This window comes from Amphiura filiformis, chromosome 9 (genome assembly GCF_039555335.1).
Source record: "Amphiura filiformis chromosome 9, Afil_fr2py, whole genome shotgun sequence".
NCBI classification, from domain to species: Eukaryota; Metazoa; Echinodermata; class Ophiuroidea; order Amphilepidida; family Amphiuridae; genus Amphiura; species Amphiura filiformis.
The window spans coordinates 29654476-29673161 of record NC_092636.1 but is presented as its reverse complement, the minus strand read 5'-3'; the positions used below and the strand labels follow the sequence as shown (position 1 = coordinate 29673161).

The following is an 18686-nucleotide window of genomic DNA, read 5'->3' as shown; positions in this document are numbered from 1 at the left end:
TTAGCTACAAGCCTATCGCAATTCGTCTTTCTTACACCATGTGAGATAGTGATCATGTAGTCTGAGCTGAGTATAGTTGGCAAATAAAAGAAAAAAGTCCTACTCGTCGGACTAGGACAATGAAATATCCCATGCCCACCCTGCGATACATCTTCAAAATGGAATGAACCAGCAACAGTACTCATAATGCAAAATTTTATATTTGGGTAATAGTTCGATCGCTACTTACTTTTCACACAGAAAATGGCAGCTCCTGACCATCATCTGCATACATAGTACTGCTATAATCCCCATGGCAACGAGGCCTAAAGGGCCAACCTGAAAACACAGGCAACAGTAAAGTTTGTTCGGTTTATATAAGGCGGAAATTATTCTGCTTTTGTTACTGCGCGCGTAAATAAAGTCCCAACTCACGCTAGCGTAAATTCACATTAGCGTGCGCCAGTCACAAATTGCGCAACGCACGGCTAGCGTAAGTATGCGCCCAACTGCGTGCATGCCATTTTATATCAATAAACGGTGTTATGAGTCTTATTTTTTCCACCTTATATAAACCGAACAAACTTTAGTACAATGTCACAATACATCGCAGGGTTAGTGCAACATGGCTGTATCTGTAATAGCTGCCATATGAAACATTTGACAATATCTGCATTCTATATTGTAGACATCTACAAGACACATACCTGGCAGCTATTGCAGATAGGCTTTATACTAACCCCTTGATGTATGTGTTGGTGCAATAAAATCGCATATACACCATTTTATAGTTTGCATGTTACACAGGGTGGGACGGGTGTGTGGGGAGGGTAATCATGTAATTGAAAGTACCTCTGACACTTCCTCATAAAGACTCTTTTGTGACAGGCGCATGCCCTGGGCGCCACCCTTGGGGGTGCCAAATTGACCGATTCAGCATCGATTCTGCGCCCCCTCCAAGCGATGAAAGTCAAAAAATTTGCGCGCTTCACACGCATTTCAGCATGAAATCATTTGAATGATCAATTTAAGCTAGACCGATATTCAACTGCATTATAGCCAAAATTAATGAGTGGTAGGCCCTATTTCTGCATTTTTTTGCGCAATTGTTTCAAGAATTGAGGAGGGCGCCTTTATGTATCCTGGGCGTCACAACTCCTAGCAAGGAATTAAAATATTTCCGAGTGAGTAGCAGATTATTTGGATCAGAAAAGAAGCCTTTCTATTTTCATAAATAAGATAGACTTACCACTAATCCTGCTTGCATGACAGCCACAGGTAGCCCCAGTAATCCGGTGCCTATGTTACCCTTTAACACATGCATCAGAGTCTGCATATTGCTGCAAAGACAAGGCAAACAAATCATCAGGTCAATTTGGGTGGACAAAATTGAGCTACTACTTGAGATTGGAAAAAATTTCAAAATGAAGGTCTGATTGAGGCCATTTGGTGGATCTTTTTACACTATTTGTGTACACAATTTCGTTTGAAAGAGTTTGAAATATATCATTTTTCCCACTGATATCTGCGGATCCGTGGAGAAATCTCATGGAGTCATGCCTGAGTAAAATCGGGAAAATCGGTACGTTTCACTTTTTACCGACTTTGAGGTTTAAAAATCAAAACAGTTCCGCTGATCGGAACGGTTGGCACTTGCAGGTGTCGCAGTCAAAGACAGATCTTCTCCAAGCTCTCGCATATCAGAAACGATCACAGATGCTTGTAACAAAAATAAAACAAAAAATACACCAAAAACAAAACATAAAAAAACCAACTTGATATTGATGGTTACTATTATTTTGTCCCCTTTTTTTTTTTTTTTTTTTATAAACAAAATATTGGTCGGATCAATCCCTCAAGCCGTGGCTTCGCGCCTGGATGTACTTGGGCAATGGCAATGCAAGTTAAGTACAGCTTATCTGTACGCAGTGCGATAATACTCATACATATGAGGGAGGCACTAATAAGGAAGAAGAAGAAGTCTTGTGAAAGTGTCAATTCCAAATTGACATTTGATTGTTTTCAACACAAATTAAGGCAGCATACTGTTATATAATATTACTTCAAGATTTAATTCAACAACGCTTATTTGAAGAACCAGAATGTTAAATATTTTTGATCATACCATTGTCTTTACCAAACTAAAAATATTAACCCATTATGTTTGTCAAACAGAGGTATGTCATTCGTTTGTTTGTTTGTTTACCTAGGTTGGTCTGTGAGGGACACATGCTACAGAGGTATGTCATGTAATAGTTCATATCACTAGACCCATAACCAGGATTTATTTGGGGGGCTGATTTTGAAAAAATGGACTGGGGGCAATTTTGAAAAAAAAATATTGACCCTTTATTTTTTTACCCTTTTTTCACTTGCTATATGCTTGCAAATGGGACTTTTGGGGTCTAAACAGGGGACTTTTTGGGGTCTTTGGCCCCCTTTCCCCCTATTTACGGGCTGCAATAAGACCTTGTCCTTTTTGTGCTTTGATTTATAAAACATCCGCTTTAAACAAAGGTGTGAAGTAGAGAAGATGAGAAGTCATGCCCTCTGCATATGAAGTCAGCATCTATGCCAGACAGACACATGATCAATCATGTCAACGCAGACAGGATACATACATAGCATGTAATTGAACATTCAGCCATAAAACTCATTAATGTTCAGACAAATCATCTATCTTTAATGGTAACATGAAAGGTCTCTTACAGTGTGATTCATCATATTAAGGGGGCATGCAGGGTCACTCTAAACGTTTAAGACATTGCGAATGAAGAGATTTATACATGTTGGGAATATAGACATCAAAGGTATATTTTAAAACTGGTCAACAACACTCACTTTTTGAACCGAATATTTCAGAGAAACCATTCTCCGTCATCAGCGGTGTAATGCTGTTGGTAGACTGACTGATGATTCTCCAGTGTTTCTAGATGTTAGGAAAGTGAGGGAAGCCATTAAAATCAAGCAAGAGACCAGCCCCACCCTAAATAGGGACGGGGGCCGAGAACTTTCTAGAATATATGATTCTCTTCTAGAAACACCATCACAAAGGACAAAAAGGACATTGTCAATAACATCTGGAAACAGTGGAGAATCATCAGTCATCTACCAACAGCATTACACGTACCGCTGATGACGGAGAATGGTTTCTCTGAAATATTCGGTTCAAAAAGTGCAGTGTTGTTGACCAGTTTTAAAATATACCTTTGATTTTAGACATTGTTTTGTATCGTACATTTAAAAGTAATGATGATAATGATGATGACAGATTAAGTACAAGTAAAAGTACATAAAAGTGCCGGTATAATTTTCAGGAAGGAAATGATGCACGGAATCCAACTAGCACAGCAGATTTCTTTAATAAAAAACCCAGTTTTTGAGAAAAGTGCTAATTAGGATGGCAGGAGATTTTATTTTCCTGTTTTAGCCCTTTAACTAAAAAATTGCAATGTATGGTATGGTACTTCTTATTATCAATACATTGATCTTACAGGAAATGCTTCAAGGATTTATATTTCAAAAGGTCTTACAGTTCTTAAAGCCATAATGTGTGATTTGCTTCTTAGCGACGCCCTCAATTTTACTCGGATTTCTACTTTTTGCATAATTATAATGCCCAGAGGTAAAAATACCACGTAAAAGACTAAGCCTGAAGTGCTTATAACAGTAAAATGTAACTTTTTGTATTAAAACCGGGTTGACCCGGTTTTATTCAGAGTTCAACGATCGAGTACTTGCTAGCATATACCGTGGATGTCAGCTTGTATGTACACACGTCAAGCGCAATGCAATGCTCCGTGCAGTTACATGTAATACGATCGGCGGCGTAGTACACGCATTGTAGGCGTTGGAATGAATCGCAATTTTCTTCGTTATACCTCATTTGTTTGGCTTGAAATTAAAAGGGGATAATGTGATCACTCAGTGAAAACAAACATTTAAATAAGAATCTATTCTCTATGCAAATCACACATTATTGCTTTAAGTTAATAATCATATCACAAAAGTTTTGGACATTTATTATGTGCGCAAGCCCTGGACCTCCTTTACAGAACCCATACCATTCCTCTTGTGTGCAGTGGGATAGCCAGCTTTCTTAGTCGGGGGTGGGGGAATAAAAATTTTGAGGCATTGATGAAAAAAAATTCCATTTTTTACACAATTTTGGCCCATGATCGGGGTAAAAGGGCTTTATTGTGACAATGTGCATAAAAAAAATTGGCATTTTACACTATTTTGGCCTATGATCGGGTGAATTTTGGTGGAAATTGAGCTCCTTGCCCTTTTTCTTTTCCATTGCCTTCCCCATTTTCTCTTTCATTTTTTGTCAGAGGGGCACTTTTCTTTAAATTTTTTGTCAGGGGGGCACTCTGCCCCCCTGCCCCCTGGGTACGCTACTGCTTGTGAGTCAGCTTTATAAGTCTAAATATGTGAGTACTAAGTCATGTTCCCCTCCGATCAACACACCTTAAACTTGAACTCACTATTAATGTCAAACTTGTAAACATATAAAACATGAGAATTTGCAAGAGTTTCAAACTCAGTGGTTCTCCATCAGTTGCTACATCGATTCAATTTTTGATTGCATTGTTTCTTTGTCCTGTGCTGTTGCTGTTGTCAAGGTCACATAATTCTAAGCAGTTCACATTTTGAAATCCATATATACCGTAAATTGACTGGTTTCATTTAAAGCTTTTATATTATTCACACTTTTTTACTTTCATTTTTCTCAGTAAAACAGAATTAATATCAGAAAAATTGAGTGCAATTTTCGCTAACAAATTTATAGGACACTGGATGATATTGATATGACAATTGATTTTGTTGACAAACATGTGCAATACATGTATTAAAAACGTCAGGGGAGGGGAAAAAGACAATGCACAGAAGATAATTTTTTGTTTTGTTAGCTTATTGTAAAATTAATTCAGTTTTACAAAGCGCAGTAAAAGTAAAACTCATTTTACCCATGCTGAGAAAAGGGATGATTCCATTGGTCCAGGTCGGGCAGTTGTTGTTATTGTTGGCAGGGACAATGAACCAATGGGAGTCGCCGTCTCATGATGACCTTGGGCGCTATAATGTTTTGATTATCATTGTTGATTAGCAATCAAACAAGCAGCATCGGGAAAATTTTCCCACCCACCACTCCCTTTATATATAAGGGTATGTTGTTGGTGAAAAATATTTAATATTATATCAATAGAGTTTTGGCAAACCCGTGCAAGGAAGAAAAAGTCTTGAAGGTAATAGTTAAATGAAAAGATATATGTAACTTTATGGAAAAGTTAGTAAGATTGCATACAAAAGAGTTATAGAAAGACAAAACAAAATTAATAGAGTGATGAATTGTCAATTATGTTTTATTAGCAGGATATCGTTAAAATGTTCCTCAACTTTTTCGAAGCATAGGAGCACATGTGAGAAGGAAATCGTTTACAGTAAGAGTTATTTGCAAGATAATAGTTTAATATGTTATATCCAATAGGAGTACCTTAGAGGGAGAAGCTTCCACAGATCTACAAGCAAAATGGAAATATAGTCGGGTTTATATCTTAATTAATAAGCTTATTTAATTATAATTTAATTATCTCAGGTGCCATGATATAGGTATTTGAGAAAAAACTTTCATCGATCTTCAAAGATAATGATATCTTCAAAGATAAAAGGTGTCGCAATATAATAAGGTTATAATTGTGCAAATGTATGTTGCCTTATTTCTTTACTATCTCCATAGTTAATTGGAGACTTGGATTTTGAGATATTCTTTTCTTGAATTACAATGATATATATGCACATTATACGAGTATTTCACAGTAATCCTTTATCCATTGTAACTTCCAGGTCACATATATGCCTGGTAGGAATCCAGGGATATTCACCCTCTGAGCTCTTGAATTGTATTCACCAGTAGTTTATATACCTTTTGTGGGTCTCAGCCATGATATTATATGTTATTGTTAATCAATGGTTCTTGAGTCTTACACTCGGGAATTTAAGTCCTAGGGAAGTAGGTCTCCTGGATGAGACAGGTTTTGATTTTGTTTTGAAAAGCTAACTCCTACAGTCAGCGTCGTCGCTGTAGCAGTGGTCCCGATAGTGACGTCGAGGTCAATGGTTCAAATTGGAACACTTTACCACGGTCGTACGCTGTTGTGAAGGGAATTCAGATGGCGGCCGTCTGATCCAGTTGTTTCAATTATGCTTTCTCTAGATGAGAATATATTTTATTTGTACCGGTATATAAATGGGTTTCGGCTGAGATCAGAGGTAATTGGTGTTGATTCGGAAACAAATTCCAAGTGCATAATAAATGGTGACTTGTTTGATTGCCATCATGATTAGCAAAACAATCGTGTCATTGTCCTTTTTCATTTTCTCTGTCTAAGGGTAATTGTGTTTAAAGTCACATAGATATTAATGTTACATATTGCAACAATAGACTTTGGACTTTTTTTCTTTAAATAGAAAGTCATAACGATAAGAAACCAGTACTTGAAACCAGTGACTTGCTATTTAGATCAAATTGGCTCTCCTTAATTTGACCTATTCAACAATGGAAACCAATACCAAGGCTTCTGCCCAAAACTATGGATTCCATGAGTAAAAATATATAGGCCTATACCTTAATAATTTGGTCTTCTGTTTTTCCTCAATTGAAGCAACCGTCATTTATCCATTAGCTACAAGTATGTGATGATTATAATGCACATTGTAAGTAAGTGGTCACCCTGCTTTCGGTAGTTCATAAAGACAGAAGAATTCCCGTTTGGGTGGTTGGTGGAAGATTTCAGGCAATTTACTGTAGAGATAGTTTTCACCAAATGTTAAGAAATGGCGTCAATTTATGGCAATTTGACCCCGGATTACCCCGGATTACCCCAAATAGACCGTGACATTTTTCTCTCTCTTAATTATCTATTGCAAGATATAACACTGCTTGGATTCAAGGATAAGCCAATCAGATAAAACAAGATCATTGTAGCTGTTTTAAAAGAATAGTCAATGTGATACAAGTGTTTGCTTAACCCTAACCGCCTAGGGGCTTTTTGGCGACGGGAAGGGAAAGAAGGAAAGAATAAAGAGAGAAAAGAAGGAAAGAAGTTGTTTGCTCTGGGTGGGGTTCGAACCCGAGACCCCTCGCATGCCAAGCACTCGGTCGGCGACACCTTGCCACGGGTCTTGGGCTTCGCTGGCCAGCGAAACCGTGCCTATATATCACTTAGGGCGATTGCGTCATCACACCACGTGGGATGCATGCACGAACAGCGCATATATCAAGTAGTATTTTGTAGTATTCAGGGCTGTTAGGGTTAAGGAAGCCTATACTGAGTTTCGATAGTGGTAACCTAACCCTAACCGCCTAGGGGCTTTTTGGCGACGGGAAGGGAAAGAAGGAAAGAATAAAGAGAGAAAAGAAGGAAAGAAGTTGTTTGCTCTGGGTGGGATTCGAACCCGAGACCCCTCGCATGCCAAGCACTCGGTCGGCGACACCTTGCCACGGGTCTTGGGCTTCGCTGGCCAGCGAAACCGTGCCTATATAGTATATATCACTTAGGGCGATTGCGTCATCACACCACGTGGGATGCATGCACGAACAGCGCATATATATATCAAGTAGTATTTTGTAGTATTCAGGGCTGTTAGGGTTAATATCCAAACTATTTGGAGCACATTTGGAATGAGATTGTTTGGTGATGGTGATAGCTCTAGCTGATGTGGGGATGAAAATGTCTTACAAAATATCCTCCATGAATAACCTCCACAAGTTGCAATACTTACGTAGTTGTATGGGTCACAAACATACGCGACTCGCTCAGAGAGAAGCGCATCCGGTGGACATTTAAGCTCTTGGTTTCACCATCTGCACTATTAACTGAATTCTCTACCCCTTGGAATGAGATGCAGGGAGTGGATGATGTCCGGCGCAGAAGAGGGCGCTTTTCAGCTATTTTTTCTGCCATCTCACTGAAGAATGTCTGCTTCTGTTCGTAAGGTGGTGGATGTTGCTGCAGTTTGGTTTTTGTCACTTCATTGTCGTAATCTGAATGTGTATAAAAAACAAACATTACATTTCACTACCTGAAGAGAATTTGATCAAAAATTAAATTCCCTCCTGAGGTTAGTATCTGTCAATGAGTTGACCACATCACCAGGCTGTTAGTATAGCTAGAGGCAGTACATGCCACACATGGGTCAATGAGTTACATAAAAATGACCTTGTGTGGTATTTAGTTCCAAGGATGTGAGTTTTGCATGAGGCAATTTGTGGTTAAATGTTGATCCCTCACTACAAGAGTTGTTACCGTCGATTTGGTTGAAAAAGGAGGTGAGACATGATCAAATCTCTCCAGGTAACAAAACTTAATGAGAAATACATTGTTTTTGTTGATCGAGAGTGGCTTGGAATTGAGTCAATTCAAAGTGATTCTATCAATGGATGCTTTTACTTTCGTGTCCAATGCCCCAGCTGCTGGTCGCACCAGTTTGTATGAAGTTGTAACTTATTCAAATTTCTGGAACCAACAAAGATCAAGTTCCACTATCATGACAAGATCAAGTTCAGCATCTCACACCCATTTTGTTGATTTAGTTCTAGAATCGATGGGTGCTGGCTGCCGGAATTTTTCAGATTTTGTAAAGCCTTTTTTGACCACCCCTTTTGGCCCTGCTGTTAAAACCATCCTGGCTATTGCTACTGATTGGACTAAATCTTAGAATACAAATGTTTGGGTGATAAGTCATCATGTAAGGTTGAAAACAATGTGAAAACTTCAGCCCACCCATCTTTATCGCTTGAAGTGCCTAGATGCCATTTTTCACACTGATGTGGCAGTGATGTCAGTGCACATTTCATAATCATTAGACGCAGCCTTACATTGCTAGCATTCGCTCAAAGCACTGGCGTACACACATGCAAGCTTAAAGATGCTGCATAGATGTGTGAGTTGATGTCACTGCACCATCAGGGAGAAAATGGTATAATGACACAGTGCCAATGTGTGGTTGCTCATGAAGTTTGGTGATTGCAAGGCCATTGACAAAAGTTGATATTAATCATGAATACCACTCTTGAAAAAAATTTTTTTGACATATTAACACACTGTACATGTCCCTTACCTGCAAAGCCACCTAAAGTTGACAAAACTACAGTTGATTCTTTAGGCTCCAAAGCCATGGTGTCACTTGCACAACTTCAAGTTACAGACAGAAAGTACTTCTAACTAAATCAAGAAACTTCCCTAAATGTACAATTTGCACATCTATTTAACTTTATCTTTAAACTCAATGATGATACATGGAATAATTATTCAAAACATCTTTCACATATGGTTCCCCTATTGTGTCCAAACCATGTGTCACATCACATACCGGTATCGACAAATTGACATGTTAAGATAAAAATTTTGTTTGGTGTAAAAAGAAACTGCAATATGTGAATAAGATAAGCCTATTTATTATGTGCTCATTGTTAGATGGAATAGATCTACAAAAAAAGCTTAAAATGCAAGTTACACTTCAGTTATGATCATGATGATTAAAATTAATTTCAATGGATAAATCCATTTACTCCTTTTTACATCTTTTCAAAATTCCATTTTGGAATTTAAATTCCATATTGATTCAGAAGTGGACTGACGTGAAACAAAAATAAATTTTGTTCAAATTGTTTGAAAATTAAAATTTTATTTTAGCTCTGATATTCAACTACAATCTCCAAAAAATATACAAAGGTCATTGACCTCAACAGTAACATATATTCATCAATCTATTCTGAATATGATGCTTTGTAGCAAGGATGCAAGTGATAAGTTAAGACACTATAGGGCAAAGCACTTTGCTTATTGGTGATGAGATTAATATATTATCTTGATAGTGAAAGGAGGCACAGCTGTTGGACTTTGTCCCTTTCCTTTTTAGGATTATTGCACTCTATATCACCTATGATAAGAGGCTACTGTAACATGGTGGGATTTTGATGCAAAGTACAATAACATTGACATAGTACTAGTAGTAAGACATATTTTGCATCTTCGCTCGAGTCTGTCTCGTCTCAAGTTGAGCGTAATGCCCTGTTGGATTTTCACAGTGGCAGATTACATGGTGGCATCGCCAGTGTATGAACAAATCACGCTTCTACGCGACTGTGTCCAGCGGGATTAGGTTAGCGTTTTCGGCGCGGTCAAAAGAGACGTTCAGCAACCTCGTCTGAAGTCGCGGCACCCATTTACATCGGACACACATGCTTTGATCCATCAGGCACAGACCAAGGAGACATCGGCTCACTGGACTGGCAATGAATGGCAGCAGAGATGGCAGTTGTCATCTTTGCCCCTGAAGAGCTATATTCCAGACACGTCGAAATCCAGCCCTGGCTCGGATTTGCCACGCCATGCATGGGTGAAACTCAACCGCCTGCGAACAGGAGTACATGTAGGTCGCTTCAGGGCCAGTATGCATAGATGGGGCCTCACCCAAAGCCCACTTTGTGAGTGTGGGATGGAAGAGCAGACGGCAGACCACATCATCAAAGCTTGTCACCTTCATCAACCCCCAAATGGAGCCAAGGGACTCTCTGAAGTTGATGTTTCCACACGAGACTGGCTGCTCAACAGCAAACTTGAGATCTGAATCTCCCTCGTTAGCAGCATACGAAAGAAGAAGAAGAAGAAGAAGGTTAGCGTGTGATTCAATCTGCCACTGCAAAATCCAACATGGCGTTACTCTCAACTTGAGACAAGATAGACTGTACAATGTATACACATTTATCATACCCTCTAAACTAAACTTGACCTGAAAATTCACACTTTGCCATTGAAACAATCAAGGTGCTGGACCCTGGTGGTAAAAATACAGGTTTGACTTTGAGTCCCCAAGTATTGTCAGTGCACTCTCATGAACTCAGTGGCGTAGCCAGGGGGATCTAGCCCTCCTCTGTGGGATGTTGGCACCCATGATATTTACAATTTTTTGGCCTTTTTTGTACTAATTTATATTTGTCAAAGTTTACCACACCTGAATGTTGCCTTGCCCCCTTGCCCCCATTTTGAAAAAGTCCTAGGTACGCCACTGCATAAAATTGTGTCAGTTTGGTCAAAATGGTCTGCCAAAAATCGCTTGCCCCCCCCCCTTTGGCGTGCCAAAAACCTTTGCCCCCCTTTGACGGGCCAAAAAATCTTTGCCCCCCCCCAAAAATCTTTGCCCCCCCTTACACATGCAAGATTTTGGGGAACCAATTTAAAACCTTAAATTGTCTTAACATATAATGCGAAAGAGCGAGCAGGAAATTTTGCATATTTGAATGTGTTAAAACGCGTTTTCCTCACGCCTTTTAGGGCGTAATATAGAAACGGTGCCCAAAATATCTGTGCCAAAAATTGCTTGCCCCCCCTTCGACCTGCCAAAAATCGCTTGACCCCCCCTTCGACCTGCCAAAAATGCTTGCCCCCCTTTTGGCCTGCCAAAAAATCTACACATAATTATTGCACCACCCCTTAGTGATAGTTAAAAATGCGATCCCCAACCCTTTGGTAACCTTTGGACGAATTTGTCGAAATCTCCGCGGAGTCTCCGTGTCTGAAATTCCCCGGTACAAACATCGAAAATGTCGCATTTCTCAGTCCTGGTGATGATACTATATCCACATCGCTGTTTTCATACATGAATATGCATATCTCTGACCCTGGCCCTGTAAGGTCAAAAACGTGGCGTTGATTTCAACCAATCCGATCCACCGATTGTGATACTGACGTCATATCTGAGGTGACCAGGATGCAGGAGATACCATTTTGGTCAACTGAACTCGACTCGATGCGTTCTTTTGGTTGACATAAATCGAACAAAATTTTCAATAACGGGTAATAGTAGGATTTCAATTTTTTATTAATGAAGTTACTTGTAGTTTTGAGGAATGACAAAGTTGTTTTTGGAAACTTAGATGTTTGTTTCAACTGATGATGTAGGATCGCAAGGTGAGTGAATTCGTGATGAGATTTGCTTGTTTGAGTGATAGTAGGATACGGGATGTAGGCTAGTCCTCTCTGTGTTTGACCGGCTCCGACGTCTCAGGGGGCGCAACACTAAATAAGCGTCCCATAGGATAACGTGTGATTTTGGCCTACTTGAAGCGCCATTCCTGGCGCCCCTGCAATACTTGACAAAATAAATTTGGTATCAAATTAAAGCTCTGTTTCTGTAGATTCCAAAACTTTTGTCGGCATATATCGATGACCGTTGACTTTTTTCGCTATATCGCGGTGCAAAAAATATGGCCTAAAAATATACTAAATTCACCACTCACATTTCAAAATCGGAAGTTGTCTTCATCCGCCACAGAGAATTGCTTTTGAGATAAAATGTTCGGTTTTTTCTGCATGTTATCATTGAAGACACTTGTCGAATTCATATGAGCTGATATTGAGTGATTTAAAGTGAACATGTCGGTAGATATGGTCACTACACTCTCATACTCACTATGGACTATATTAGCAATTTCGTTCTTACATAAAATGCGTAGTGATTTAGTGTTGCGCCCCCTTATAAGGATTTAAAAGTTTTCAAAATCCACATTTGTCACTTATTAATTAAATTAGAGAAAATTTGTAGCTCAACACCGAAAATTTCATGTGTCTGCAACATTTCGTTCAAGAGAAATGTTGTTTTAAAGATCAGTGCGAACGCGGAAAATCGCATATTTCGACTTTTCCTCCAATATCGTAGAGTTTGCACAAAACTCACTAAAACTAGTGACAAACAACAATTTAAGCACGTCTTTGAACCAAGTTTAATTTCTTTTCTAGATATCTGTCTTGCCATTTTGTTTTGGAAAGCACTTGTTAATGAATGTGAAGTACAAACACCCCCCCCCCCCTGTTTCAGTAGTAACAATTATGGTCTTTTTGCATAGGCCTACTGAATATGCAGCAAAACGGCTTCATGCAGATTAACAATGCCTATTAACTTTAAAACCCATTTTTGAGCCTTTTGAAGATTTTTGAATACAATTTCTAGACTTTGCAGGCGCCTGCTCGGCCAATAAAGCATTTTTCCCAATGATAATTCATCAGGGTGACTTTTCATAATCCTTGCTTATCATCATGATTGAAATAGAACACATTTCATGACGCGCATTTCTTATTTTACGCGAAGAATGTAAAAAGAACGCGTTCATAGCGACGGCCGTTACAAGGGGCGCAACACTAAATAAGCGTCCCATAGGATAACGTGTGATTTTGGCCTACTTGAGCGCCATTCCTGGCGTCCCTGCAATACTTGACAAAATAAATTTGGTATCAAATTAAAGCTCTGTTTCTGTAGATTCCAAAACTTTTGTCGGCATATATCGATGACCGTTGACTTTTTTCGCTATTTCACGATGCAAAAAATATGGCCTAAAAATATACTAAATTCACCACTCACATTTCAAAATCGGAAGTTGTCTTCATCCGCCACAGAGAATTGCTTTTGAGATAAAATGTTCGGTTTTTTCTGCATGTTATCATTGAAGACACTTGTCGAATTCATATGAGCTGATATTGAGTGATTTAAAGTGAACATGTCGGTAGATATGGTCACTACACTCTCATACTCACTATGGACTATATTAGCCGAATTTCGTTCTTACATAAAATGCGTAGTGATTTAGTGTTGCGCCCCCTTATAAGGATTTAAAAGTTTTCAAAATCCACATTTGTCACTTATTAATTAAATTAGAGAAAATTTGTAGCTCAACACCGAAAATTTCATGTCTCTGCGACATTTCGTTCAAGAGAAATGTTGTTTTAAAGATCAGTGCGAACGCAGGAAAATCGCATATTTCGACTTTTCCTCCAATATGCGAGAGTTTGCACAAAACTCACTAAAACTAGTGACAAACAACAATTTAAGCACGTCTTTGAACCAAGTTTAATTTCTTTTCTAGATATCTGTCTTGCCATTTTGTTTTGGAAAGCACTTGTTAATGAGTGTGAAGTACAAACACCCCCCCCTGTTTCAGTAGTAACAATTATGGTCTTTTTGCATAGGCCTACTGAATATGCAGCAAAACGGCTTCATGCAGATTAACAATGCCTATTAACTTTAAAACCCATTTTTGAGCCTTTTGAAGATTTTTGAATACAATTTCTAGACTTTGCAGGCGCCTGCTCGGCCAATAAAGCATTTTTCCCAATGATAATTCACCAGGGTGACTTTTCATAATCCTTGCTTATCATCATGATTGAAATAGAACACATTTCATGACGCGCATTTCTTATTTTACGCGAAGAATGTAAAAAGAACGCGTTCATAGCGACGGCCGTTACAGGGGGGCGCAACACTAAATAAGCGTCCCATAGGATAACGTGTGATTTTGGCCTACTTCGAGCGCCATTCCTGGCGTCCCTGCAATACTTGACAAAATAAATTTGGTATCAAATTAAAGCTCTGTTTCTGTAGATTCCAAAACTTTTGTCGGCATATATCGATGACCGTTGACTTTTTTTTTTTTTTTCGGTGCAAAAAATATGGCCTAAAAATATACTAAATTCACCACTCACATTTCAAAATCGGAAGTTGTCTTCATCCGCCACAGAGAATTGCTTTTGAGATAAAATGTTCGGTTTTTCTGCATGTTATCATTGAAGACACTTGTCGAATTCATATGAGCTGATATTGAGTGATTTAAAGTGAACATGTCGGTAGATATGGTCACTACACTCTCATACTCACTATGGACTATATTAGCCGAATTTCGTTCTTACATAAAATGCGTAGTGATTTAGTGTTGCGCCCCCTTATAAGGATTTAAAAGTTTTCAAAATCCACATTTGTCACTTATTAATTAAATTAGAGAAAATTTGTAGCTCAACACCGAAAATTTCATGTCTCTGCGACATTTCGTTCAAGAGAAATGTTGTTTTAAAGATCAGTGCGAACGCGGAAAATCGCATATTTCGACTTTTCCTCCAATATGCGAGAGTTTGCACAAAACTCACTAAAACTAGTGACAAACAACAATTTAAGCACGTCTTTGAACCAAGTTTAATTTCTTTTCTAGATATCTGTCTTGCCATTTTGTTTTGGAAAGCACTTGTTAATGAGTGTGAAGTACAAACACCCCCCCTGTTTCAGTAGTAACAATTATGGTCTTTTTGCATAGGCCTACTGAATATGCAGCAAAACGGCTTCATGCAGATTAACAATGCCTATTAACTTTAAAACCCATTTTTGAGCCTTTTTGAAGATTTTTGAATACAATTTCTAGACTTTGCAGGCGCCTGCTCGGCCAATAAAGCATTTTTCCCAATGATAATTCACCAGGGTGACTTTTCATAATCCTTGCTTATCATCATGATTGAAATAGAACACATTTCATGACGCGCATTTCTTATTTTACGCGAAGAATGTAAAAAGAACGCGTTCATAGCGACGGCCGTTACAAGGGGGCGCAACACTAAATAAGCGTCCCATAGGATAACGTGTGATTTTGGCCTACTTCGAGCGCCATTCCTGGCGTCCCTGCAATACTTGACAAAATAAATTTGGTATCAAATTAAAGCTCTGTTTCTGTAGATTCCAAAACTTTTGTCGGCATATATCGATGACCGTTGACTTTTTTTCGCTATTTCGCGGTGCAAAAAATATGGCCTAAAAATATACTAAATTCACCACTCACATTTCAAAATCGGAAGTTGTCTTCATCCGCCACAGAGAATTGCTTTTGAGATAAAATGTTCGGTTTTTTCTGCATGTTATCATTGAAGACACTTGTCGAATTCATATGAGCTGATATTGAGTGATTTAAAGTGAACATGTCGGTACACACCGTCGACGCCCTATCGATAAATATAAATTTAATACTCCGTTGGTGAGCGACAGGCGAGTGGTATTTCACTGAACGCAAGAAAAGGAGTTCTATCTGATTGGCTAGCAATCGATATCGCTTAGGTCGCTCAGTAGTCAACTGCAAACTCATGCATTCAATTCGATTGAAATCGATTATTCTATTATTGACGAAGATAAAGAGCGTGATAGTGTGTCAATAATGTACATTGTATTGCACCTGGTTTTACCAGCATTCCTTTATAAAATAATTTTCTCAAAGAGTTAAATATTATCAAAATTTTTACCCAGGATTTCAAATGTTTTACATCAAAATTGCAGTTAAACATATCCACAGCAAAATACCGGTCCTCACTAATTAGTACATTTAATTTCCAGTTAGTACATTTAAACGAAACCTGTGATTTACGTGACAACAAATAAAATGTTCTTACAATAGAAATATCATATGGGATACTGATATGGTAGGCGCAACCGCCTGGCGTGGAGCTGCTACGCGTAGCTGACTTTTTGTTCCGTGGAGCCAAATTGACCAATCATGTTAGAGTTTTTCATTACTCGGAGGTAAAACTGACCAATCAAGAAATACGACTTACTCATTACGTGAAGCGAATTTAGTCATTAAGAATTTGCCAGACGAGCTTCACGTAGTTGCAAGATATCCTCGGTCACGATAGTTATGATTCAAAAAGTAATTTATGAAAAGTACGAACCAGACTTATTATTAAGATGGACATGCACTCACAAGAAACTCATACAGTATTGTACACAACTATATAGCTAGGCAGAGTGGTGGTAAACCATGCACACAATTCTGCGATCTGCAGTGTATCGCCGGGAGCTGATTTGTACATCTTGCGCGGCGTGGCCTGCGGAATTCGACCTTCAGTAAACCAGTTCGGATTTACTTTATATACTAGTAGTAGGCCATACATACTGTAGTTACGGTACTGCCCGTTTTCCTATACACAATACTCAGTGCGCTCACCATTGACGCGTGACCTAGTGTATGTTAGAAGTATTATGCCATTGCCTATATGGCGTCACTGTGTAAAAAATAACCAGTCAATATTTAAAGTATTCTCTGAAATTCTAGAAAATATAGTTTTGTAACATTTCCTAAATATTTAGCTAATTTAGGTGTTTGGAAATATTGGTACTTTTGTGTTTTAGGAAGGATATGTAAACGACAGATAACACCAAAAAATATGAACAAATTATTTCTAAACCGTGTTAAGTCTGCAAACCATTATGCTTCTCAATTTCAAGAACGCTGGTTAACAATAAGCAGACTATTGTCTCATTTCGTAAACAAAAGCCCAGACAGTATTGTTACCTTGCGTTCGCTTTATAATCATTCACCCAACTGAAACTATAATACCAGCTCATTGTTCATTGCACAGGTAAAACAGACACAAGTGCAGTGTGTATTTAACCAGAGAAGATCTGATGTAACATAGTTGAGCTGTTTTCATTGAGTGTTATCTTGGTTTAATAGCTTTTAATGGGGTTTAAGTCCTTCAAAGGTCGTGGTGAATTCTACTGTAGACATGACTGCATCATGATTATTTTAAAGTCAACAACATTCAACAATATGATCACCGTGATAGTATGACAGTATCAGTACCGTGGGTGTCAGTGATCCTCTCGCGTCCGGCGGCGTCTGCGTGGTTTACTTCGCCGGGAAGCTAAAGCTGAGCTTCCCGAGCGAAGTAAACCACTCAGACGACGCGGACGCATCGTTGTTAATCGGTGATGAACAACGGTGAAACATGATTGAATCCCTAAATCAAACAATGGTATTGATCCTGTACAACTGTTGGTGGTTTATTTACATTCGATTCATTTAAAATCCACATAGTAAACATTAATTTTGGCAAGAGTTTTCTCTCTCTGGAGCGATGATGCATCAACTGGCTCCAGCGTAATGAAAAGATCTAACATGATTGGTCAATTTAGCTCATGCGGTTTAAAAGTAAGCTACGCGTAGCAGCTCCACGTTATGGCGGTTACGCCAGCCATATACTGATCATGCGAAAATCGTAAAACATAGAATAGAAACAGTGTGGCCGGCTCTCAAAATCTCAAATTGTATGCATAGCCTGAGTCATACGGCCTATCTCAAACAAAATCACCATGCGTAGTTGTTGAAAAACGTGAGGATTTATCGTACTACCACGGCAATTTTTAACACGAACATATAGGGATGAAGACGGTGTGCGGTAGATATGGTCACTACACTCTCATACTCACTATGGACTATATTAGCCGAATTTCGTTCTTACATAAAATGCGTAGTGATTTAGTGTTGCGCCCCTCAATTCACGCTGAATTATTCGTACCTGCTAACAGACAGCAATACTGCGTATTGCTGTATGGAACCAGACATAATCGTGCATGCATGCGCCACGATTTATTTATGTGCAACTGCCACTGAGCAGTGCACGGCCACGGGATCACTTGCCCCTTCTGACAGAAGCTCTCAGCCCGGGCTCTCAGCCAGCCTCAGTCTCAGTGAATCTGGAATTCCTGAAATTAAACTCACCTCTGCACTTTGTACATATTCTTCTTTTCACTTTTATTGTCGACCTGCAACACAATAAGCCTTACAAATACAAACAGAGGAAGAGTTTCTTCAGCCTTGACTGCAGATTTGATGTCAACAAAAAATCTCAGCTGACTGTGATTTACAACAGGTCATGTGACCACACATGTGATTTTTGTGCATCGCGCATGCGCACTGTTTCGTGGAGGTCAGATTTTAAGGAAGTTTGGTTCTTGTGTGGTTCTTGTGAATGTTTTTTATTGTTGTTTTGTTTGTTTGTTTGTCTGATATGTTTTGTTTTTTTCGTCGATGTAAAATTAGCATTATTTTTAGCAAT

At 38.8% G+C, this 18686-nt stretch overlaps 1 protein-coding gene across 1 annotated transcript in view; it reads right to left on the bottom strand.

Annotated features, from left to right (window-relative positions):
- The window catches only part of LOC140160840 (proton-coupled amino acid transporter 1-like), a 37694-nt gene extending 19225 nt beyond the window's left edge, over positions 1-18469 (bottom strand). Inside the window, exons 1-4 of the mRNA XM_072184157.1 lie at positions 18350-18469; positions 7765-8026; positions 1229-1319; positions 230-318 (exon numbers count right to left, since the gene is read on the bottom strand). Coding sequence (XP_072040258.1) covers positions 230-318; positions 1229-1319; positions 7765-7946 — 362 coding nt within the window. The 5' untranslated portion in view covers positions 7947-8026; positions 18350-18469. The remainder of the gene's footprint in view (positions 1-229; positions 319-1228; positions 1320-7764; positions 8027-18349) is intronic.
- Positions 18470-18686: the final 217 nt, after the last annotated feature.